The sequence below is a fragment of the Quercus robur genome, chromosome 2 (genome assembly GCF_932294415.1).
Source record: "Quercus robur chromosome 2, dhQueRobu3.1, whole genome shotgun sequence".
NCBI classification, from domain to species: Eukaryota; Viridiplantae; Streptophyta; class Magnoliopsida; order Fagales; family Fagaceae; genus Quercus; species Quercus robur.
The window spans coordinates 74151534-74177669 of NC_065535.1; the positions used below are offsets into that span (position 1 = coordinate 74151534).

Below are 26136 nucleotides of genomic sequence, written 5' to 3' on the forward strand. Positions count from 1 at the left end.
ATGGGTCCTTCACGAACATTTAGCAGTGGCCCAGAATTAGCAAACTTCGTGGTCAGCTTTGGTGTCCTGCACCAATCCTTGGCAACAGTTCAGGACCTTCATGGAGAAATAATCAGTCAAAATGAACACCCAGTAAGACACAAAGTTTCTCAGCAACCAAACTATACCATCATAGCTTTTTCTACTTTGCCTGCTTGTGGCAAAGACTATATTCAACAAAGAGGAGATTTGGTTTCCTCATCAACTCTAAAGAAGTCTTTTCCACTCTTCAATTTTCTGAGCACCAAAACCAACCCAGATTTCTCCATTAACAAAGCTGCACTTGAGCTTTTTGCCTCCATCAGGGACAGGCTCCCCACCTTGAAATCTCAGGTAACTCCATTGCCTGAAAATTCTTTCCTTCTATTATGTTTTGTTGCATAGTACTTTACTACTTAGCTTGGCAAAAGCTTAAGCATGAGCATGACTGGGGTTGACTCAGTCAATGGTCAAACAGCTTTAACAACTTCTCTCTGAACAACTTCTAATTTCCTAGAAGGTTCATTTTTTTTCCACCTAAAAAGTTCCATATATATGTCGTATACGACAATTACTAGTCACTAGAATGTTACTTTGTCTGTTTGACCAAAACTAAAATGGGGTGGTTATTACTTGCTACTAGGGCTGTCCAACGGGCCCAGGACCCGATCAAACCGCCCGAATCCGACCAACCCGAAGCCCAACGGGTCGGCCTGAAGCCCTTGGCAGGTCGGATTCGGGTCCTTATCTTAGGAAAACCGACTATTCGGTTCGGGTAGCGGGTTAAGGGTTTAAAAACCCGTATAACCCGACCCGACCGAAGTTTTAAAAGAAAAGAAAAATGAGATCAGGATCAAATCACGTGTGAACTGAGCACTGATAAGACTGAGCACTGCCTTCTGCCTAATTGAGAACTACACGGCACCAGAGACTTCCTTCCACGCAAAAGCAGACATCAAATCACTAGCAAGCATTAGAACGGCTAAAAGCCTAAAATTGGGACTAAAAGGCTGAAATTTCCCTTCAGCCTCTCCAAGTTCTAACTCTCTTCACTGAAATTGGGACTAAAAGTCTTCGGCCTCTCTAACTCTCTTCACTCTTTAGCCTTCACTCTTTCTCTCTCTCTCTACCAGCCGGTCCAGCCCCAACAGCTAGTCGACTACCCTTCAAATCAAACTTAGATTTGATCTTTCCCATGCCTCTGTTCATGAATCATGGTTTAGGGTTTCAAGACCCAACTCGGCTACACTTATCAAAATCAAAATCAAAATCAAATTTTCCCTCATATCTCTCTCTTATAAATTGGACTTTTCTCGAGTGTTCTTAGTTCTCTCTGCTCTCTAGTCTCTCTAGTGATTTCAAAATCTCTCTTTTTTATTTTGAAACAAACAAATCCCTTTACTCCTTAACACTCAGCCTCTCAAACTCGGCTTCCTAGTCTCAGATCAGGTAAAGTTTCTTCCTATTTCATCCCTTTTTTTTCTGTATTTTATGTTTGTGATTGGGCAAAAAAAGAGGAAAGCTTGATGATTTTCAGTCCTTTGTTTGGTATAATCTGTTCTTCACGAGTCGATTAACTTGCCACAACAACTTGATGCTAGAAATTGCTAAGCTTTATTTTATGTTATTTGTTAATGTTATGACCTGCTACTTAATTGCATTGAAACTCTTGTTTGCAATTAGATTGTTAAATGCATTATAAGGAATCTCATTTTCATTTCAACCTTGTACAAATATGTGTTCTTTATAGGCTATGATACTGAGTCACCATTCTAATAGACTAGAGTCTTTGACATCTCAGACAAAGTTTGTCATAAATTTATTTACTCAAGCCATCTGCTGCTAGTTATTTAGGAGGATGCATCTCATTTTTAACTTTGTATGATAATTGATTCATCAGGCTTTCCTCTCTTTTTTGCCCAATCCGGGTTTATCATTTGTTAGTGCTGTGTGTGTGATTTGTTAGTGCTCCCTGGGTCTATCATTTTCTTCCTTTGATTCATTATGTTAGTGCTCTGATTGTGATTTGTATCTGCCCTGTTTTATTCCTTGTTTTGTTTGTTTTTTTTAATGATCAATATACTTGTATCTTCACTGTAAAAAAAGAATTTGAACCCCTATTTTAACAAGATGAAATCCAAACACATTTTTATTTTCTTATCTACCTATTTTATTCTTTGTTTTGTTTTGTTTTCTATGATCAATATACTTGTATCTTCACTATAAAAAAGAAGAAGATGAACCCCTATTTTAAAAAGATGAAATCCACATTCTTATTTTCTTATCTGATTGTATTTTATTGCTCATTTGTTTGATTCATTTTGCTTTCTTAATTTAAAATTTTGAAATCCTAATTTTATACAGGAGTTGAAATCCTAGGCTTTTTGCTTCCTTTTCAAGGTTGAATCCCTAATAGCTAAGAGTTCTCTGAGGTATCATTTCTTTCTCTTTTAACTTCTTGTTATTGTTTGTGTGTTACTTTTATGGTTGTTTTCTAATGCATAAATTTGATGTCTTTAGGTTATGGAACCCTCAAGTGATGCACCCCCTTCCCAAGCAACACCTACTGCCATAGTTGAACCTGTTGCCCAAGCTGTACCTACTGCCACTCCAACTAATGTTGAGGTTCCCCCACTTCCACCTAAAGGTAAATGCAATATGTGTAATAATAGGAAAAAGTCTATTGCTTGGGACCATTTTGAAAAGGCAGATATTGGTGAGGGTCATTTTAAGGCTGTTTGCAATTACTGTCAAAAAACTTATCTAGCTGATAGTAAGGGGCATGGTACTGCTAATTTATTGAATCATATGCCAATTTGTGTTAAAAACCCTAATAGAAAGATACTTAAAGGGCAACAAACCTTAGCGTTTGAACCCAAAATGGATGGGGAGGAAGGGTTACAACTTGTACCGACAGCCTTTACTATTAATGTAAGGTTGAATTTATTCAACCATCTAATTGGCTTTATTCCGTGCCAAATTTGCTTGTAATTCAGCATTTAGTAACCTTGTATTTAGGTGGGATTATTGTAAGGGTAGTGAGTGAGATAGAGTGAAGATTGCTCAAGAGTGTGCAAGAAAACAGAGTGTCGCGGCTGGGACTCGCGGGTGGACTCGCGGCTTCAACCCGCCAGAAGATGCACACGTGCCAAGCATGCTGGAAGATGAACAGTCATGCTAGCTGGAGCACTACAGGACAAAACAGGACAACTGGCCATACGGTTAACTCGCGACTTAGTCAAGCCGCGAGCCACCCCTGTTTTGGAAAAACCTGACGTTTCGCATTCCTCTTCACTCCAGTATAAATACCCTTTTAACCCATGATTGAAAGAGAGCTTCCAGAGAGAATTTTGAGAGAAAAACCAGATTGTTTCACCCACAATCTCTACCTTAGAGTCTCATCAAATTCCCTCACTCTCTTCCTCTCCATTGTCAAATCCTTGAGAGGCATTATACCAAACCTGGTTCTCACCATTATCATCTCTGTGAGACAGACGTTTGGAGTTCTGGGAAGCAGTTAGGAAGGAGCCAATCTTCATTGGTTGATGCTACGGTGTAATAGCGGAATCCGGAAAGCTAGAAAAGAAAAAGGTTCGGCGCAACCTCGTTGGAGCAAGAAGCTTGGAGGGCTTAGGTGCATTGGGTAGATTAGGCTTGGAGGGTCTATTGCTGTCCTTGTATCCCAACTGTATTTTCTAGTGGATTGATTACCGCTTGGAGGGCGGCGGAGAGGTTTTTCGCCGAGGTCTTCGGTTTCCTCTTCGATAACACATCTGGTGTTATCTCTGTGTTTGCATCTTCCTTCCTCTCTATCTCTGCCTTTACATTATCTGCTGTGGTTTATTTTGTTATGGCTTAGATAGTTGTTTAACCAATTCCATATTATAGCATATGTTAAGTTTCCGCACACTAGTTGTTTGACATATTGCTTGTGTTGGTTAAGTTGGTTTTTGGGGGTCTAAATGTTCAAAAGTGTTTTTGTACACGTTTTTGAACTTTCAATTGGTATCAGAGCGGGTACACAGCTGTTTGGTTTCATTACCATTGTGTGATCCTTGACTCCCTTTTTGAGATGGATAGGTCTCAATCCCTTAATGCACCTCCATATTTTGATGGAAGTAATTATGCATTTTGGAAGGTTCGTATGAGAGCTTTTTTATGCTCTATTGATGAATCCGTGTGGGATGCTGTTGAGATTGGTTGGACCAAACCTGAGGCAGCCAAATCCACATGGGATAAGGCAGCACTTGCTGCATCTAATGCTAACAGTAAAGCACTAAATGCTATTTTCTGTGGTGTGTCTTCAGATGAATTTCACAGGATTTCTCACATTACCATTGCCAAAGATGCATGGGAGATTCTGGAAACAACTTATGAAGGCACGAAGAAAGTGAAAGATACCAAGTTACAAATGCTGACCACTCGGTTTGAGGAGCTCAAGATGAGTGAGGATGAGTCTTTCGACTCTTTCTATGGGAAGCTAAACGAAGTGGTTGTTAGTAAGTTTAACTTGGGGGAGAAAATGGAGGACTCAAAGATTGTAAGGAAGATCCTTCGATCATTGCCGGAAAGTTTTTGTGCTAAAGTGACAGCCATTGAAGAGAGCAAGGATCTTGACGACATCAGAGTACAGGAGCTGGTTGGTTCTCTGCAGACCTATGAGATGTCGCTGCCAAATCAACGGAAGAATAAATCCCTTGCTCTAAAGACCATTAATGAGAAGGTGGAAGATCAAGGCTCATCGGGAGAAGATATGGTGGACAAAGATGTAGCCTATCTTGTTAAAAATTTCAGAAAGTTTTTGAAATTCAAAAACAATGGAAAATTTGATGATAAGAGAAAATTCCAAAATTCTGGAAGGGAGAAGAGGGATTTCAAAAAGAAAGATGGAAAAGAATCCCAATCCACACAAGGTGTCACTTGTTTTGAATGCAACGGGCATGGACACTTCAAGAAGGAATGTCCTAATTATTTGAAATCAAAAGGCAAGGTGTATGCCACGACCTTGAGTGATTCAGACTCGTCCGACTCAGAATCTGAAGAGAGCTGTGATGGAGAAGGGAACTATTCAGCTTTCATGACTATTGCTCATGTTGAGTCTTCGGATGAATTGAATTTGCTTGTTCAAGACCTTGGAGAACATAGTGATGATGACTCACTAGGAATTGTTGAAGAGTCAGAAGCTGAAGAAGAAGATAGCACAGCAACTCTTCAAGAGAATTATAACTCACTCTTGGAGAAGTCGGGTGAATACACAAGGGTGGCCAAGGCTGCTGTGAGAAAGATGAAGAAGGCTGAGGAGGACTACAAAAGTCTCCTAATCCGGTATAGGGAGGCCAAATGCGAGATTGAAACTTTGAATGGTGAGCTGTCCGAAACTTACACTAAAGTGAGATTTCTTGAGAATGAGGTTGTGCAAGCAAATGCAAAAATAGAGAGGGTCACCACCAAGAAGCTAGATGATGTTATATCTTCTCAAAAGAGCTTTTCAGACAAATCCGGACTGGGATATACCGGAGGAAGTAGCTCAACTGGAAATGTCACTAAAGAAGTGAAGTTTGTGAAGGCCAAAGATCCAGTTGTAGCTGACCCTACTGGTGTGAAGCTCGAGATGGAGGAGAAGAAGAATGTGGTGGACCAACGGATGCTGAATCATCGTAATCAGTCTGTGGGCAGGTCTGAATCTCGTGCCAAGTCACATTCACGACCACAAAGAAGTCCTAGAGGAATGTATGTGTGCCATTATTGCGGACTTCAAGGGCACACTCGACCAAATTGCCAAAAGCTGAGAGCAAAGAACAGTGCAACTCCTCAAAGGTCAGGAGGACCAAGAGTTGATAGGAGAACTTGGGCAGGTGATCAATCTAGAGAGCAACATGGAGATCCCGGAATGATGAACGTGATGAAGATGATTGGTGCATTCACCAACTGCTTGGAAAGCTTCTCACGAAGGTTTGAAAGCCCTAACTCCCGTACCCAATCCTTTAAGGAAATCACCCCAAACGCAAGTGACGTATGGGTGAAAAGGGGTACTCATGCATAAGCATTACAACATGTCCATGCATTAATACTTCCTATGCTTTGTGACTATGTTTGTTTGGTATGCTTGTTGTGTTTGTTCTTGGTTGTTTGATTATTCTTCTTGTGAATATTTCTTAATTGTGTTTTATCAATCTTTTTGTTTCTTGAGTCAAAAATCCAAAAAATTACATAAAAAATTTGAAAATCAAAAAGCTTGATTGACTTTGTTGAGTTTTGTCTTAAAACTTGTTTTGCCGTGTACCTTTGTGCTAATGGCTTTGTGCATTTCCGAGCATTGCTTGCCTTCATGCACCTATATCACTATGGAAAAAATCTTGAAATCTATGTGATTGTTGTAAATAGATCTTCAAACTTGTCATGAATGATTAGTGAATGGTTATGTTGATCTTGAAACATGCATAGACTTGTGTCTATATATCTTCCCACTTTTTTAATTTTTTTTGCTAAAAAGAGCTCATCAAATGTAAATCTCCAAATGAAAAGAGATATTGAGCTGCAAAAGCCTGTCGCACATTCTAGTATTTGACTAGGAAAAAGGGTAAGCGACCTTATATTAAAAGTGAAATTTCATTCAAATAGGCCAAAGGCCTGTTCTTCAAAGAGAAATGTTACATATCCCTCTCACAATGAGAGATGATTGTCTCAACAAGATCAAAAAGATCAAATGTTATGATTGAAAGTGGAGTCAAATGAAAGGCTCCAAGTTATGTTATCAAGTTGTGTGGGAGGTCATATATTCATATTTCTATAATTGAGATTGGTCACATGATCTAGTGCTAATTGTGTATGCCTTGGTTGAATTGATCATTGAAGCTTCACATTAGACAAAAGACTATCTCATTGTTGATATCCACACACAACACACAAGTCTATGTTCAATAAATGCCATATTCATTTGTGTGATTGTACTTGATAAAATGTGTTTTCACATGCTCAATCTTTGTTAATTCAAGCACAAAAAGATTTTTGAGTGTTTTAGGTGTTTTTGGAAAGTGTTTTGTTGGAAAAATCTGAAAATTTCAAAAATACAGTTTTGCCCTGTTTTGGCGGCTCAGTCGTGGGTATGTCAAGTCACGAGCCTCAGTCGCATCTTCGCTGGTCATGTTTGGCGACTTGTTCGCGAGTGGAAGGTCCAGTCGCGAGGATCACTCAGAGATTTTCGCGGCTCAGCTCGCGACTCACTCGCGGGTAGACCTTCCAGTCGCGAAAAACACTTAGAAAAATTTTTCAAAATTTTGTTCTTGAGTGCTTTGGCGGCTTGAGCTGGCGACTGTGTGGCGACTTAATCCAGTCGCGAAAATCGCGTGTTTTGCAGAAACAGGAGCAGTTTTTAAACTTTTTCAGTTTTTCCCTCGAATTTTTGTGACTGTTCATCTTCTTTCTAAACTCTCTCCCTCCTAAACACTCCGTGCTCCCTTTTCCAATCTCTTGTGTTGCACTCTTGTAGCTCAAAATCGTCAAGTTACAGGTATGGGTTTTCTGTTTTACACTCTTTTCTACTTGATTTTGTGCTTTTACCCTTGTTTTTTTTTTTTTTCTCGCAAATGATTGTGTTTTTGAAATGGGTTTGTGTTTCGGTCTCTGCTCCTTGTTCTTGCTTAGCTTGTGGATGCTGTTGCTATAGTTTGTGTTAAATGATTGTCATATGCTTATTGCTCTTCATCTTGTGCTTAGCTAAGTGTTTATTTTCTTTCAATTTGATCTTTAAGCTGTTGAGTGATTTCTATTGGTTCGTTCTGAGGTTGTGAGTTTTACTGTGCTAGATTTGCATGCTTTTAGTGTGTTAATCTATGGGAAGCTTCTGTTAGGCTCAATATACTGTTTGTGTGTCATATCATTTTTCCATTATCTGCCTAAATGTCATTTATCTGCCTTCAGGATAGTTTCACCATGTTGTTCATGTGTTTCCTATCCTAGGCTTGGTTTATCCATATGTTTGAACTAAATAGCTTGTTGTTTAAGTTTTTGAAGTTCATTTGTATGGTTGATATCTCTCTCTGTTAACTACATGGTTCTGACTGGTTATGCACATATATTGCTATATGTTGTTGTGGCCTTTTCTGATTGTTCACAGATGGCTCCCTCACCTTAGAAGAAGAAATCTACTGCAAAGAAGGCTGACAAAAGACTAAAGATGGATTCTAGATTGTTTAGGTCAGTTCACCACTTTGAGAGATACAAGGATAACTTCTTGAATGCAGGAATCATTCAAGAGAGATTTGTGGATTTGGAGGACTTAAGGCAAACTTTTATTCCCAGCTGTTTTGAGGGAAGAGGATGGGAAAAGCTTCTGGGTGGTTTCCCTGTTGTGTGTGAACCCTTAATTAGGGAATTTTACTCAAATGCTGTGATAAAGGATAATGAATTGAGTTGCTGGGTGAGGGGTAAAGAATTTGTCTTGGATGCTCATGTCATAGATGATGCATTAGGGCTTGAAGGATTAGATGATGAAGAATTTATCAATTACAAGGATAGGAGTGTGTCTATTGAAACAATTCAACAAAGGATAGGTGGGCAGAGAGAAGGGAAATGTTTGAATACCACTGCCTTTCCAGTAGACATGAGGTGCCTTACAATAATTATGATGTTTAACCTCTATCCCATTAGGAAATTGACCACAATCAACTGTGCTAGAGCAGTCTTTCTGATGGATCTCAAGGAAAAGAACTTCATAGACATAAGTTCCCACATTTATGACACCATTGTGGATGAGACTAGAACAACCTCTAGGCCTAAATTGATCTTTCCAAGTTTGCTTATGAGGATTTTTAGGAATAAGGGTGTTCCAATCCCTCAAGACATCAGTCCCATGTCTACACCCTCTGCAATCAACAAGCTCACCTGCAAAAGGATAAGTGTTAGGCTTCCAGGAGAAGAAGATGAAGGTGATGAAGGAGAGGCTGCTCCAATGGAGACTGAAGCAGAGGCAGCAGGGCTTGCATCAACTTCAACACCTAGGAGAAGTAGCAAAAGACACAGAGCTTCAACTTCTGCAGACACACCTCCAGATGCTTTCCAGATCATTCTGGAAAGGCTTGATGGGATCAGGGCAGTCCAAACTGAGCATTCTGACAGGATGAGAGCCATGCAAGACCAGATTGATGTCTTGGCTGCTACACTTGACAGCTTCACAACTCAGCATGACAAGTGACCCTTTGGCCATTCCATGTCAAAAAGGGGGAGAAAGTTCATTGATGATTGAGAAGCAGAAAAGCAGCTCTTAAGGGGGAGTAATTAGTTGAGGGGGAGTAATGTGTTTATATATGTTTATGATTTGGGTATTTTAGTGTTTTTATGGTTTTGATACACTGTGTTTTGGTGTATAACTGTTTCTAATTCTTTTGATATACTCTTGGTTTAAACTTTAATATATGTTTGATGATGTTATTCAGGTATTTGTTGGTTTGTACCCATATGCTTTTGTAAGCTTTTAGGGTTATTGTTTTATGCATAGTTTGTAGGCTTTATGGTATGTACCTTGCTTAAATGCAGCCTTTATGCTATGTTGAAATCAGTACTTTAATCTAAATGTTCTGCATTTTGGTTTATGTACTGTCACTCTTGTGCCCTTGTAGGATTGTTCCTAGATGCATATGCCTTGTGTGCTATGCATTGGTTGAGTGTTGAGCATACAAGTGTCTTGCCTTGTGCTTGTTAACTTGTATGTCCTTGTGTTCATTCCAAGTGTGAATGAGCACTGTGATCACTACCTTGTGGTGTTCACTTGGTTGATCAAGCCATGGTTTGTTTATTAACTCCATCTTTGCTTGATCTCTTATAGCCTGTTTCATATGCATTTATAATTTTCTGCTTACAATGATCATGGTGTATTGTTGTGTTTCAGGAGTTTATGTTCATATGATTCAAGTGCTTCACAGCTTCTAGAGTTAGGTGTGAGTGAGTTTTGTTCAACTGTTCCCAACTCACATGTTAAGTCTAGAGTCTGTTTTAGGGTTTTGTCACGGAATAGCCAAAGGGGGAGATTGTAAGGTTAAATTTATTCAACCATCTAATTGGTTTTATTCCGTGCCAAATTTGCTTGTAATTCAGCATTTAGTAACCCTGTATTTAGGTGGGATTATTGTAAGGGTAGTGAGTGAGATAGAGTGAAAATTGCTCAAGAGTGTGCAAGAAAACAGAGTGTCGCGGCTGGGACTCGCGGGTGGACTCGCGGCTTCAACCCGCCAGAAGATGCACACGTGCCAAGCATGCTGGAAGATGAACAGTCATGCTAGCTGGAGCACTACAGGACAAAACAGGACAACTGGCCATACGGTTAACTCGCGACTGGAACTCGCGACTTAGTCAAGCCGCGAGGTCAAGCCGCGAGCCACCCCTGTTTTGGAAAAACCTGACGTTTCGCATTCCTCTTCACTCCAGTATAAATACCCTTTTAACCCACGATTGAAAGAGAGCTTCCAGAGAGAATTTTGAGAGAGAAACCCTAAAGAAAAACCAGATTGTTTCACTCACAATCTCTACCTTAGAGTCTCATCAAATTCCCTCACTCTCTTCCTCTCCATTGTCAAATCCTTGAGAGGCATTATACCAAACCTGGTTCTCATCATTATCATCTCTGTGAGACAGACGTTTGGAGTTCTGGGAAGCAGTTAGGAAGGAGCCAATCTTCATTGGTTGATGCTACGGTGTAGTAGCGGAATCCGGAAAGCTAGAAAAGAAAAAGGTTCGGCGCAACCTCGTTGGAGCAAGAAGCTTGGAGGGCTTAGGTGCATTGGGTAGATTAGGCTTGGAGGGTCTATTGCTGTCCTTATATCCCAACTGTATTTTCTAGTGGATTGATTACCACTTGGAGGGCGGCGGAGAGGTTTTTCGCCGAGGTCTTCGGTTTCCTCTTCGATAACACATCTGGTGTTATCTCTGTGTTTGCATCTTCCTTCCTCTCTATCTCTGCCTTTACATTATCTGCTGTGATTTATTTTGTTATGGCTTAGATAGTTGTTTAGCCAATTCCATATTATAGCATATGTTAAGTTTCCGCACACTAGTTGTTTGACATATTGCTTGTGTTGGTTAAGTTGGTTTTTGGGGGTCTAAACGTTCAAAAGTGTTTTTGTACACGTTTTTGAACTTTCAATTGAGGCTTCTAGAAAGGCACTTGCTGAAATGGTTATAATAGATGAGTTGCCTTTTAGATTTGTTGAAGGGTTTGGGTTTCAAAGATATGCGACAACCTTACAACCTAAGTTGTGAATTAGGGATATCCCATCTCGTCAAACTGTGGCAAGGGATGTGATTGGCATTTATGGTGTTGAGAGAGAGAAACTAAGGGGGCCTTGAAGGGTCGTAGGGTGTGTCTTACTACGGACACATGGACGAGTATTCAAAATTTGTGTTATATGTCCCTTATAGGTCATTGTATTGATGATGATTGGAAGTTGCATAAGAGAATTTTGAATTTTTGTCAAGTTGAAGACCATAAAGGGGAGACTGTAGGTAGAAAGATTGAGTTGTATTTGCGTGAGTGGGGTATTAGTGGCATATTCACTTTAACAGTGGACAATGCTAGCTCAAATGGTGCCACCATTAAGTTTTTGGAAAATGTAACTAAAGATTGGGAGGGTACTGTTTTAGAACATGAGTTCTTACACATGAGGTGTTGTGCACATATCCTAAATCTGATTGTGGGGGATGGTATGAGAGAAATTGATGCATCCATTGCAAAGGTGCGTGAAGCTGTGAGGTATGTGAAGTCCTCACCAAATAGGAATCAAACTTTTTTGGGTTTTGTGGAGAGATTAGGTATTGAGTCTAAGTCTCTTCTTTGTCTAGATGTACCAACTAGGTGGAACTCTACCTACCTCATGTTAGAAACCGCACAAAAATTTGAGAAAGTGTTCATACGAATGGACTTTGAGGATGATAGTTATTCTTCATACTTTATGAACAAGGAGAATAGTGGTGGTATGGGATCTCCTAGTAGTATTGATTTTCAAAATTGTAGGACATTTGTGGGTTTTTTGAAGCTTTTTTACAATGCCACGAAAAAGTTTTCAGGTTCTTTGTATGTTACTGCAAACACCTTTTTTGATGAGATGTTTGTCATTTAAGAGAATATTTCCCATTTAAGTAAATCACAAAACCACCTCTTGAAAAACATGGCAACTAAAATGGAATCTAAGTTTGATAAGTATTGGGGGAAAGGGGATAAAATGAATCATCTCTTGTATGTGGTTATGATTCTTAATCCAAGAAAGAAGTTGAGGTTTTTGAAGTTTTTTTTTTTTTTTTTTTTTTTTTTTTTTTTTTTTTTTTTCTGAAATTTATTGGAATGAAGTGGCTGATGTGATGGTTGAATTGGTGAGGGATACCTTGGTCAAGTTGTATGATTTTTACTCTCGTTTTGATTCACCAAATGTACAAGTAGCAAGTGGGAGGGAGAGAACACACATAGAAGGTGAGTCAATTGGTTGTAGCGATCCATATGCGATGGTTAATTTTAGGTTTGACCATTTTTTGGAGGCTGAGCAGTCCATAGGGTGTAGCAATGAGATTGACAAATATTTGGTTGAAAATTGTGAAAGTAGAAGGAGGGATGTGAAATTTGAGATATTGGGGTGGTAGAAGGCCAATTCAGATAGGTATCAAGTGCTGTCCAAATTGGCTAGGGATGTGCTAGCTGTTCCTATTTCTACTGTTGCTTCTGAGTCAGCGTTTAGTACCAGAGGACGCATACTTGATCCATTTCGGAGTTCACTCTCCCCACTTATGGTTCAAAATCTTGTTTGTGCACAAGACTGGCTTCAAGCCTTGGTTCCAATTTCTTTTTGCAAATCAAAGGATGAGGTAGAGGTCTTGGAAGATGAATTCCATGATTTAGGTAATATGTTAACTTCCAAACTTTTTGTCTATTAAGTGCTATTAAATGTGTCTTATGCAAATGAAATTTAATCTAATAGCCTTCATTTCTTTCTCTTTTCTAGTTATACATCAAGCAGCAGCAGGTGGTGGAAGTTCAAGCTCAAGCAAAGGTATCTCAATTAGCATTGATGACTAATCACAAACTGGGTAAGTTTCTGCCCTTACTGTTATTTCTATTGAGTTTGGTTCTGCTTTCTCTATTGTTTTTGGTTATTACTATTCTGTATTTTTTGGTCTTGTCCTTATATTTTTTATTGATAAATATCTTTTTGCCCATTTTCTTGTAGGAGGAAGGACACACATTGATAAATATCTTTTTGGTCCTTATATTTCTTATAGGAGGCAGATTTTTGGATGCAATTTGGAAGTTCTTTTGGACAGTGCTTTTCTAACTGATAATTTATAAATCAACTCTTGCTTATAGGAAAGAAAACTTATTAAGTTTATAGGCTTTCTTTTCTATAAGTCATGGACTAAACTATATAGTAGTTGCTGTTTAAATGCTTTAGAAAAGCTATTTTTGGAAATACTTAGATGTTTCATAATTGTAAGTTTGTAACTAATTATAACTAGCAACTGCCTTGGTAGTTTACTGCCTTACACACTTGCAGTAACTACCTTTCTGTCTTCTTTAACTCTATGGAAATATTGCAAGAGATGTTCTTATTATCTTTTGTTGCCATACTTGTGGTATGGCTGTGATTGAATTATTTGTTAGAATTTGTTTGCTGGCTTGTGTAAGTTGTGTTACATGTATGGAATGGTTGGCACAACTTGACAGGTTTAATAGGTTGCCCAAGTTTACATGTATGGAATTTGTTTGCTCTATCCTCCTGTGCTTTTGTTGCCTAGGTCCTAACGCTAAAGGCATTTTGAAAAATTTTCTTTCTTGTATTGTGTGGTTTTAACAGGTGGTTAGAAAGTAATATCATGTGTGTTTTTTATGTGCTTGCAATTACCCAGGTTGTTACGTGTTATGTATTTACTGCATTTTTTTTCATTAGATGTGAGCCAGAAAATTAAATTTGGACTGAAGGGCTGGAGGCCCAAAGGGTTCAAAGTTGTGTAATGGGCCAATTTGAAATAAAGGAGGTGAAAAGAGGCCCATTTGATATATATACATGATTTAATGATATAAATCTTTGTTAAAAGTAGTAAGCCCATTAATTTGGGCCCAAAAGGCCTGTCAAAAGTTGAATTAAAAAAAAATGAAAATTCACAATTTTAGCCCAATTTCGGCCCAAACCCGCCTAACCGACCAAACCAACCCGTTCAACTGTTGACCCGAACCGTCGGGTCTGACCCATATATTAGGTCGGTTGCGGGTCAAATTTTTTATGACCCGATCCAGTCGGGTCGAGTCCGGGTCAGGCCCAAACCCGAGCCGACCTGACCCGTGGACAACCCTACTTGCTACTCAATTGTCAAGTCATTATTATTGTTATCATTGATATTAGGGTCTGTAAATGTATATTCTTATATATAAATTATTCATTTTAGAAAAAATTTTATGAGGAATTGAAAAAGTTATACCACTATATAGTTTTGGTGCAATGGTCACTCCATAAGTATAAATACTTGTGGGATGTGAGACGTAAGAATCAAGGTTTAAGTCTTCAAAAAGTAACTTCATATACATATACACTTAGATTAGGTTAGAGTAGAATTTTTATCTTGTATATATATATATATATATATATATATAAAAACTGTCAAAACAGTAAATTACTTTTACATTTTTTTAATAATTTTTTTTTCTAAAATGAGTTATTAATGTATATTCTAAGGCCATATGTTAGTAAAACTCTTAATATTATTATTATTATGGTTTTGAATATAAAATATATCGTTAATATAAAAAAAAAAAAATTTCTAATGAAAACCATATCTTGTTAGTATTTGAGATGTTAACCAATATTTTTTATATAATTATTTTATTAAAACAAATGTTTAGATTTTAAAAAGACTATATATATATATATAGGGAGTTGGGAGTTTAAGTTATACCTGCTATACCTTTTAGTAATAGTACATCACCCAATATTTTTTAATTAGATTTGAATTTTGGTAAATTCACAGTTGGATTACATTATTTTTGTATATTCTCTATTCTTACAAAATTTAAATATAGTAAAAAATTAGTAATCATGTCATTAATCAATTATTTAAATTCAATTTTTTATAGTTTAAAATAATGTATAAAATATGGTTCGAATGGTAAATTATATCCAATTAGCATAAAGATTGGCATATATGTTAAGAATATATAAAAAATGTAATTCAATAGTTGGATTTTGAAAATATGAATTCAAAAACAAGTAATTGGGTGGTGTAATTTGAACTCAACCCATATATTAGATATCCACTATCTAGTTTCAAATATTTATGATATTTTTGCAAGTATTTTCTAATAAATATGAAATATCAAAATACATATTTATGAACCTTATTTTAAGATATATCTTTTTTTTAATGTAAATTTATGATAGTTTTCTGTTTGATATGAAATTGATGTCCTAATTCTATTTTAAGATATTGAAAACTCTTTTATGAGTTCAAAACGAATTTTCTATTAGAGCACCCACAGTAGATGTGGGATATGTGTCAAATGCTAAATATTTGGCACATATCCCACACCAAACACAAAAAATAGCTCCCATCAGATGTTGCATATGTGCCAAAATTATACCATTTATGTCCGTACCATTGCAAATTTGTAACAGTATGGACAGGTGTGGTAAACCAAAATAATGTTTTTTATTTGGCTTTCTCTCTCCTCTCACTTCTGGTCTTGATTTTTTCTCTCTCTTCTCACATCAGACCCAGCTCTTCCCTTAACAGAGAAAGAACAAAATGACACTCCACATCTTCATGGGCGAGGCCACTCCGATCGGATCATCGCCGTTGGAGGCGCAAGCGGCATGGGCGAGGCCACTCCGATCATCGCCACTCCAATCGGATCATCGCCATCGTCATCGTCGTCGGAGTCACAAGCAGCATGGGCGAGGCCACTCCGATCATCGCCACTCCGATCGGATCATCATCGTCGGAGGTGCAAGCGGCATGGGCGAGGCCACTCCAATCATTGCCACTCCCATCGGATCATCGCCATCGTCATCGTCGTCGAAGGTGCAAGCGACATGGGCAAGGCCACTCCAATCATCACCATCGTCATTGCCGCTCCGATCTCGCCGATCTCTCTCTCTCTCTTTTTTGGTGGTTGGTTGTTTTGATTGTTGGTGGTTGGCTGATTTTGGTTGATGGTGGTAGGTTGATCGAGTTGTGGGTGTGAGATTTGGGATGGGTATGAGATTTTGGTTGATGGTGTTTTTTTTTGGTGTAGGGGCTGATATTGGTTGTAGTGTTTGTTTGAGTTTTTTTTTTTTTTTTTTTTTTTAAGCAGTGGCTAATATTGGTAGTCAGTGGTTGATCTGTGGGAGTGGCCAGTGGTTGTGGGTTGTGGCGATTGATCTACGGTGTGGGTTGTTGTTGCTGTTGTTGTTGTTGATGATAATGGGGGAGGGGATAATATATTATTTTAATGTGTAGTAAATATTATTTTAATATATAGAATTGAATTATAAAACATTTGATAAATGAGAGGTTCTAAAATGATGTGGTAAAATAATAAAGTAGGCATTTAGTGCAGCAAAATGGCATAATTTTTGCACCAGCTGCTACGGATACTCTTATGGATACCAAAATAATGCGATATCTGATACCTCAACAAGATTTTAAAAATCATTATTACATATTTACAAGTACATTATACTTTTTTTATAGGATATTACAGATATATGGTATGGATTATTTATGTAATTTATTCAATTAAAAAAAATTAAATATATAAAATTTAACATAAAAATGGGAAAAAAATACTAAATGAAAGTACATACAGATATGTTACGGATTTGAATGAAAATTTTGAGTAAATGAAAAACTGTAAGTGTTAAATTACTTTTTTATTATATTCTTTTTTTTTTGTTATTTTTTTTTATATATATATATATAGCATATGCTTTTGTTACCTTAGTATAATTTTACAAGATATTGTAAATAAAAAAAATAAAAATAAAAATAAAAACTAATTGAGTACGTATTGGGTATCTACCGTTTTTGACATAAAAAGAAAAAGAGTATTTACTAAATATTTTCTCTAGTTTCGGCTTGTTTTCGAGCAAAGTAGAAAACTAATTATCATATTACTATAGTTAAAAAATATTATACTTTTTAATTAATTTATAGCTTGCTAAAAAAATTTCTAGATTATAATCGAAAATATTAAAAATGTTGATGTTTCATATGATAGTAAAACTTGATGCTTAAAAATAATAATTTGTCTTATTGATAACATAGTAAGATTCTTATGTTAATGCAGATTGACAATTCCAAAGTATTAATTATCACTGGAAACTCATTGAGAGGATCTGTTGCCACTCTCTTTACCTTATGGCTGCTAGAAACAATCGATTTTTCAATCACAAAATGCCCACTTTGCATCACTTTTGGTTCACCCCTTATTGGCGATAATGGCTTGCAAAATGCCATATTGAAATACCCAGCATGGAACTCTTGTTTTCTGCATGTAGTTTCTGACCAAGATCCAGTCCCAAGAGTCCTAATTTCACCCCACAATCCTCCTGCCACTGAATCGGCTTCACAAACAAATGTTTACAAGCCTTTTGGGACTTTTCTCTTGTATTCAGAATCTGGATGTGGTTGTTTTAAGGACTCTCAAACCATTTTGGAGTTGTTGATGGCTACCTACTCAAAGGGTCTTGGAAATCAAAATCCTAATCAAGTTTTGGAGCTCTACATAAAGATTGTGGAATTTCTCAATCATAAGGTAATTTGTGGGGATGCCACAGGGTTGCTTCAATGGACTACACCTCCACTATGTGCAGGCATTATTATACAACTAGTCGCCAACCCGTGCTATGCACGGGAACCTACCTATTTATGTGATAAACTAAATTGATTTTATAAAATTTTAAATTGATTAAGAAACTATATTATTGCATGAATTGCTCTTGTATAACTTCAATTTGTGTTACAATTTGATAAAGAAGTCATTGTTTGAACGTGCAATGACTTACGAAAAATATTAAAGAATAGTTCATGACTATAAACTTATAACTATCGAAAAGAATCAAAAGATTAAGAGCTTAAAAATTATAAAAATATATGTGTGTGTGACTACACAACAGAGAAATATAAGAGAAAAATTTGTTACACTCAAAATAATAATTCATGGTTATAATTATTGAAATTTTCCAGATAGTTTTGGATATTACAAAAATATAACTCAAAAAGTCAGATGTTAAAACTTCCAAAATGCCAAAAAATATTAAGGAATCATAAGATTTACATCCTATAAATTATTGAAACAAAACTATATATATATATATATATGATTTTATAATAGAGAAATATAAAAGAAAAATTGATTACCTTCAAAAGAATAATACATGGTATAGTTGTTGAAATCTGCTAAACATGTTCAAATATTGCAAAAACTAACACAAAATATATGACTATTCAAAAGAGAAAAATAAGAAGAAGAAAAAAGTACATGAACCTATAAAGTAATTAGTTTTAAATTTTAATGGGTCTAAACTTTAAACAATGAAAAAAAATCACATGTTAGGTTGTGTTCCTAGCAACCTTGAAAGTAAAAGTAAAGGGAAAAAAAAACCATGAAATACCATCAGCCAATAAGTTTTAATGGGTTTAAACTACAAACAATGAACAAAAATAATCATAAACAATCATAGGTGCAGGGTTTGGTTACCAAGATCAGATGGTTGTAAAACACAACATTTCAAAATTGATTTAGGGTTATGCAGAAGGCAACATAAATGACAGAAAATTGTTTTTACGTTGTCTGCTATGCCAACCATCTAAATATATTAATTCCAAAAAAAATTAAATAAAATAATTCCTAGAATTATATGAGATAATTAAGAAGAACATCAAGCCCTTGCGTGGATGTTATTTGTGGACGGCTGTCCATCACTGCAATTCATAGACTTTGTTGTTAATAAGACAATCGAGTTCAAAACTAAAAGCAATTAGGTGGCCTTTGTACTACAGGATTTGTTCTCGTTGAAGAATCAACTTGTTTCCTGCTATGGCTTCAATTTGATATGTGTGTTTTCTTTGTGAAAATTTGAGTGAGTATGAAGGGTTTCGACCTTGGCAGAAGTTTATATTTGTGAAAATTTTTGTTATAGAATTTTCAAGCTTTTGATACATATATCTAATAGAATTTTATTTAAACTAAACTATTGTAATACTTGATAAGATATAAAACCAAAAATAAAAAGAATCTAAAATAAAAAGAAAAAGAAAAAGAAAATAGTGATGACGTGGAAAATTGTGGGAGCTCCAAAGGCTATTTTCAAGCTTTTGAAACATATATCTAATAGAATTTTATTTAAACTAAACTATTGTAATACTTGATAAGATATAAAACCAAAAATAAAAAGAATCCAAAATAAAAATAAAAAGAAAAAGAAAAAGAAAAAGAAAATAGTAATGACGTGGAAAATTGAACCAAAAATAAAAAGAATCTAAAATAAAAAGAAAAAGAAAATAGTGATGACGTGGAAAATTGTGGGAGCTCCAAAGGTTTCGGTTTTATATATATATATATATATATATAGATTAGCCACAAACTTGCGCGTTACGCATGATAATTATTTTTATGGTAGTTTTATTAAATTTTTTTTTATACAATTTAAACTAATTTAATAAAGAGTAATGTATTTTGTAATTATATTTTTATTCATTATAAGAATAATCATAAATGTAATATAGAAACAATCATAAATCATAAATTTAATAATTTTTGTCGTACTAAAATGAAAAAAAAAATACAATTTTTCTAAAAAAATTCAAAAGGCAATTTAACGAAAATATTTATTTTTTAATAAAAGTTATTTATAACATTTTGTGAATCATTAAAAAGAAAATAAAATTTAGAAATTATTCTTTTAGTTTTAAACAAACTTTCTCAAACTTATTTTTTATGCCTACAATCCAAAACACTGAAAAAAGTAACTAAAAAAATTAATAAAACTTAACTATGATTAATTGAACCAATTAGGAAAAAAAATTGTTATTTATAATCTACTAAGGTTATTTTCTTTGCGGAAATTGTAATTTCGTCCACCCAAAACATATTATCAAATAATCAATTATTAGCAAAATCTAAGAATTAAATTTTTATATATGCATTGTTATAAAATAATAATAATAATAATTAAAGTAAAATTGTGAAAGATAAAATTTGTCTCTCATCCAATAACTTCTGTTTAGCCAACCTTTGCTTTTCTCTAAATAAATTGCATTATAGAGTACTTTGTCTACCACAAAGGATTAAAAAATAAACAAAAATGATTAAAGTCTCATAGTTTAACATCTAAATTGAGCACTATAAAAATCATGCTATCAAATTACAGTAGCTACCAAATTAAATTATCCAAATCATGCTATGTATTAGAATAATATTATATTTTTATATTTAATCCTTTATAATGCAATAGGATAACATTTAACAATCAAAGAGAGAGAGAGAGAGAGAGAGAGAGAGAGAGAGAGAGAGAGAGAGAGAACTGAATCGCATTAACCTAAAGTAGATTAAAGAATATAAAAAATTATCAACCTAAAGTGAAGATGCAAGAAAAATAAAAAATAAAAATCCACTCAAAAATTGTGTGTGTGTGTGTGTGTGTGTGTGAGAGCGAGAGAGAGAGAGAGAGAGAGAACCTTTTTTTTGTAAGGAAAAACTATGCATGGAATGAATGAGATAGTGACAAATTTATAGTAAGAAAGTGTGAATAAGAAGAGACAAAAATAGAGGAAGATGAAGGGAAAGTTGAAGAATGATATTAATGTAGAGAGTAGTGGGGAGATGAGAAGGTGAGAGAATGAGAGAAGGAGAAAGGTTAGAGAAGTAGTGGGGAGATGAAAAGGTAAGGGAGGAAGAAAGGTTGGAGAAGTGTAAATATGAAAAAAAAAATTATAAATAATTATAAGAAAATGGAAAAAAAAAAAGAAAAAAAAAAAAGAAAGATGATGACGTGGACGTTGAAGTGGCTCAACGTGAGCGCAGCAGCATTAAACGCTACGCTTCAGCTTTTAGTAATATATTGATTGATTGATTGTTATAAAATAATAATAATAATAATTAAAGTAAAATTGCGAAAGATAAAATTTGTCTCTCATCCAATAACTTTTGTTTAGCCAACCTTTGCTTTTCTCTAAATAAATTGCATTATAGAGTACTTTGTCTACCACAAAAGATTAAAAAATAAACAAAAATGATTAAAGTCTCATAGTTTAACATCTAAATTGAGCACTATAAAAATCATGCTATCAAATTACAGTAGCTACCAAATTAAATTATCCAAATCATGCTATGTATTAGAATAATATTATATTTTTATATTTAATCCTTTATAATGCAATAGGATAACATTTAACAATCAGAGAGAGAGAGAGAGAGAACTGAATCACATTAACATAAAGTAGATTAAAGAATATAAAAAATTATCAACCTAAAGCGAAGATGCAAGAAAAATAAAAAATAAAAATCCACTCAAAAATTGTGTGTGTGTGTGAGAGAGAGAGAGAGAGAGAGAGAGAGAGAGAGAAAGAGAGAGAGAACCTTTTTTTTGTAAGGAAAAACTATGCATGGAATGAATGAGATAGTGACAAATTTATAGTAAAAAAGTGTGAATAAGAAGAGACAAAAATAGAGAAAGATGAAGGGAAAGATGAAGAATGATATTAATGTAGAGAGTAGTGGGGAGATGAGAAGGTGAGAGAATGAGAGAAGGAGAAAGGTTAGAGAAGTAGTGGGGAGATGAAAAGGTAAGGGAGGAAGAAAGGTTGGAGAAGTGTAAATATGAAATAAAAAAAATTATAAATAATTATAAGAAAATGGAAAAAAAAAAAAAAAAAAAAAAAAAAAAAAAAAAATGATGACGTGGACGTTGACGTGGCTCAACGTGAGCGCAGCAGCATTAAACGCTACGCTTCAGCTTTTAGTAATATATTGATATATAGATTAGCCACAAACCTGCGCGTTGTGCATGATAATTATTTTTATGGTAGTTTTATTAAATTTTTTTTTATACAATTTAAACTAATTTAATAAAGAGTAATGTATTTTGTAATTATATTTTTATTCATTATAAGAATAATCATAAATGTAATATAGAAACAATCATAAATCATAAATTTAATAATTTTTGTCGTACTAAAATGAAAAAAAAAATACAATTTTTCTAAAAAAATTCAAAAGGCAATTTAACGAAAATATTTATTTTTTAATAAAAGTTATTTATAACATTTTGTGAATCATTAAAAAGAAAATAAAATTTAGAAATTATTCTTTTAGTTTTAAACAAACTTTCTCAAACTTATTTTTTATGCCTACAATCCAAAACACTGAAAAAAGTAACTAAAAAAATTAATAAAACTTAACTATGATTAATTGAACCAATTAGGAAAAAAAATTGTTATTTATAATCTACTAAGGTTATTTTCTTTGCGGAAATTGTAATTTCGTCCACCCAAAACATATTATCAAATAATCAATTATTAGCAAAATCTAAGAATTAAATTTTTATATATGCATTGTTATAAAATAATAATAATAATAATTAAAGTAAAATTATGAAAGATAAAATTTGGCTCTCATCCAATCACTTTTGTTTAGCCAACCTTTGCTTTTCTCTAAATAAATTGCATTATAGAGTACTTTGTCTACCACAAAGGATTAAAAAATAAACAAAAATGATTAAAGTCTCATAGTTTAACATCTAAATTGAGCACTATAAAAATCATGCTATCAAATTACAGTAGCTACCAAATTAAATTATCCAAATCATGCTATGTATTAGAATAATATTATATTTTTATATTTAATCCTTTATAATGCAATAGGATAACATTTAACAATCAAAGAGAGAGAGAGAGAGAGAGAACTGAATCGCATTAACCTAAAGTAGATTAAAGAATATAAAAAATTATCAACCTAAAGTGAAGATGCAAGAAAAATAAAAAATAAAAATCCACTCAAAAATTGTGTGTGTGTGTGTGTGTGTGTGAGAGCGAGAGAGAGAGAGAGAGAGAGAGAAAGAGAGAGAGAACCTTTTTTTTGTAAGGAAAAACTATGCATGGAATGAATGAGATAGTGACAAATTTATAGTAAGAAAGTGTGAATAAGAAGAGACAAAAATAGAGGAAAATGAAGGGAAAGATAAAGAATGATATTAATGTAGAGAGTAGTGGGGAGATGAGAAGGTGAGAGAATGAGAGAAGGAGAAAGGTTAGAGAAGTAGTGGGGAGATGAAAAGGTAAGGGAGGAAGAAAGGTTAGAGAAGTGTAAATATGAAATAAAAAAAATTATAAATAATTATAAGAAAATGGAAAAAAAAAAAAAAAAAAAAAAAAAAAAAAAAAAAATGATGATGTGGACGTTGACGTGGTTTAACGTGAGCGCAGCAGCATTAAACGCTACGCTTCAGCTTTTAGTAATATATTGATTAGTAGCAATTGGACTAATGCGACCACAGGTAGCTCAATCACAACTTTTTTTTTGGATCAAATAAAATTACAATGCTTATTTGTGCTATATCTCATTTTATGGTTCCCATATGATATAAGATACACCTAGATGTTGCAATGTAAAGAATGAAATGCTCAGGATCTACTGTTTTGATACCATGTTAAATTAACAATTGTTCTAGAAGTTTAAACTAATAGGATATGATAAATTTTATAACACATCGATCAACAAAGTAATCAAAATCTCTAATATCTCATACAAAGCTAAAATTACTACCTTGTAAAATCTTTGCCATTGAAACCTTTTATAATTCCACTTGTAGTCCAACTTATTTTTGAAAGTCATTGCAGCCACAAGGGCAGAACAATGGCCTCGACAATCTGATCACAAAGATAGAGAAACAAGAAATGGAATTGGTAATGTCCAAGGGGCTGGGTTTTAATCCTTCCAAAACGTTGAATGAAATAAAAATAAATATGGCCTTCTTTGAATGGTACAAGAAGTGTTTTAAGGAAAAGGGAATTGGATACTATGATAGCTTCAATAATGGAAGCTCCCAAACTGATATCGAGGTGGTAAAGTTTAAGACAATCCTCACTCCTTACTGGGAAGGAGAGGTCGATGAAGCAGAGAAAAAGCCCCAGAAAGAAGGTGCACCCTTTCGTACCGGATGGCTCGGTGCAGGAACAAATTTTCGACGTATGATTGAACCGCTGGATATAGCTGAATACTACAATAAGGGTCTAAAAGACTACATAAACCAAGGAAGGCCTAAACGTTACAAACAATTGGAGCAATGGCTTAAAGAAACAGAGAAACCTGCAAGCAATCTAAGTCAGTTGAAGAAGCAAAACGTGGCTTCTAGTCTAACGGAGGATTCTTGTTTTTGGGCACATGTTGAGGAGGCTCGAATTTCATGCAAATTGTTGAGCAGCAAAGAATCAAGTACTGGGGAGAACATTGTTTTGAGTTTGATGAAAAAGTATGAAGTATGTTTTGAGTACTGAGTTTGAAAACTATGTTTTGAGTTTGATGAAAAACTATGAAGTATCGCCTGAGATTTTCTTGCCGCAGAGCAGCTTCATGCTGTGGTGGAAAGAGTATGAGGAAATCATAAGAAAAGGAATTATGGGAGCTTCTTATTATTCACCTCTCACTGACTTAATGAAGAATCGCAGTTATCAAAACTATGCTACTGGCGACCTAGAGATTCCCTGAATTTGTATACGTATCAAACATTTCAAATCTATGTGTAATGTGTGCACTTGCCTTCAAACTTGTATGGTATTCTGAAATCATTTCCCAATAAATTGTAGAGACATCATCATCTTTTTCCCAATAAATTGAGTTGGATACTTGGATGTATTTAGATGAAAACACTTTTAGTCATCATTATCAAAGGATTTTTTTTTTTTTTTTTTTTTGGCATTGTTTAATATTCGTCTCTCACAGCAAGGAAAGGCCACTCTATTTTCTATACCATTGAAATAGCCTAGCATAATTCTCCTCAACAAGATCATTCATGATTTGCTAATACTTCTACATTTTTCATTTAATATTCATAATTGGGTAGTTGGGAAAATATTGGAAATTAATCAACAAAAGTCAAAAATAGGATTTTGAGAGTGAAAGGAGCAATTCATATAGGGAGTAGGTTGCCTCTTGTTTAGAAATAAGTCCAAATTGTTACCGGTAGTCAACATATAAAAATCATAGGTTCACTATCATTTACACTTTTGCTCGCTTTAAACCAACCCAAAAAATAAATGCAAATATTTTTGTGCATAATAAAAAAACTTTAGGATAATTTATGTATTTAGTATCTATCTTTTACGTTATATTTCAATTTAATTTCTAACATTTCAATTGTGTCAATTTGGTCTCTAACATTTTAGTGTCATGTCAATTTAGTCACTACCGTTATCTTTTCGATGAAAATTGTTGGCATGACAAACGATCAAAATAAAAATTTAGTTTATTGCCACATCAACTGACCAAATACGTATTTTATCCAAATAACTTTAACAATAATTGTATTTTTATGCATAATAAAAAGGGATAATTGTTAAAAAGTTGTCAAAATTTTAATTTTTTTCTCATAATTTTTTTTTTTTTAAATATATCATAAATCAATACTCTTATGATATTCGTTAACTTTTCCCTAATAAAAATAGTGTCAATTGTGGATTATGCGAGAGTGATATCACTTAAATCATAACTTACAGTCTTAACTTCTTATAAAAATAATTGTATAAAAAAAAATTAAAAAAAAAGTTGTGTCCTTAGGTAATGCTATGGAAAGAGAGAGAAGGAAAAAATAAATAAATAAATAAAACAAATTTTTAGTATATAAAAAAAGACCTCATTCCATTTGAAGACCCTATTTAACCATCCACAATCACCCATAAGATTGGAGTTCTGTCCTAAACGAATAAACAAGCCTTTAATCCAACAACCATCATGGTCCCGCATAAGGCCACCAGTCCCTAAAAAGGGCTTGGGTTCACATATTTTAGTTGTGGAGCCCAAGAAATGAAAGACGGAAAATTGATAGGCTAAAATGCTAAACAACATAATTCTTTAGCATATAAATGGTCTTTTTCTTAAATTTTTTATTA

At 34.5% G+C, this 26136-nt stretch overlaps 1 protein-coding gene across 1 annotated transcript; it reads left to right on the top strand.

Moving 5' to 3' along the window:
- Positions 1-24525, top strand: LOC126703163 (senescence-associated carboxylesterase 101-like). The gene is made up of 3 exons (XM_050402098.1): positions 1-372; positions 17318-17860; positions 23869-24525. The coding sequence occupies exons 1-3, from the start codon at positions 1-3 to the stop codon at positions 24523-24525; spliced, it is 1572 nt and encodes a 523-aa protein (XP_050258055.1).
- The last annotated feature ends 1611 nt before the right edge of the window (positions 24526-26136 follow it).

Excerpts from the sequence above, each read along its gene's own strand:
- LOC126703163 (XM_050402098.1), top strand. The coding sequence starts at position 1 with ATGGGTCCTTCACGAACATTTAGCAGTGGCCCAGAATTAGCAAACTTC. Across the intron at positions 373-17,317 it reads TCCCCACCTTGAAATCTCAG|ATTGACAATTCCAAAGTATT; the intron begins GTAACTCCATTG and ends ATGTTAATGCAG. Across the intron at positions 17,861-23,868 it reads CAGGCATTATTATACAACTA|CCACAAGGGCAGAACAATGG; the intron begins GTCGCCAACCCG and ends AAGTCATTGCAG.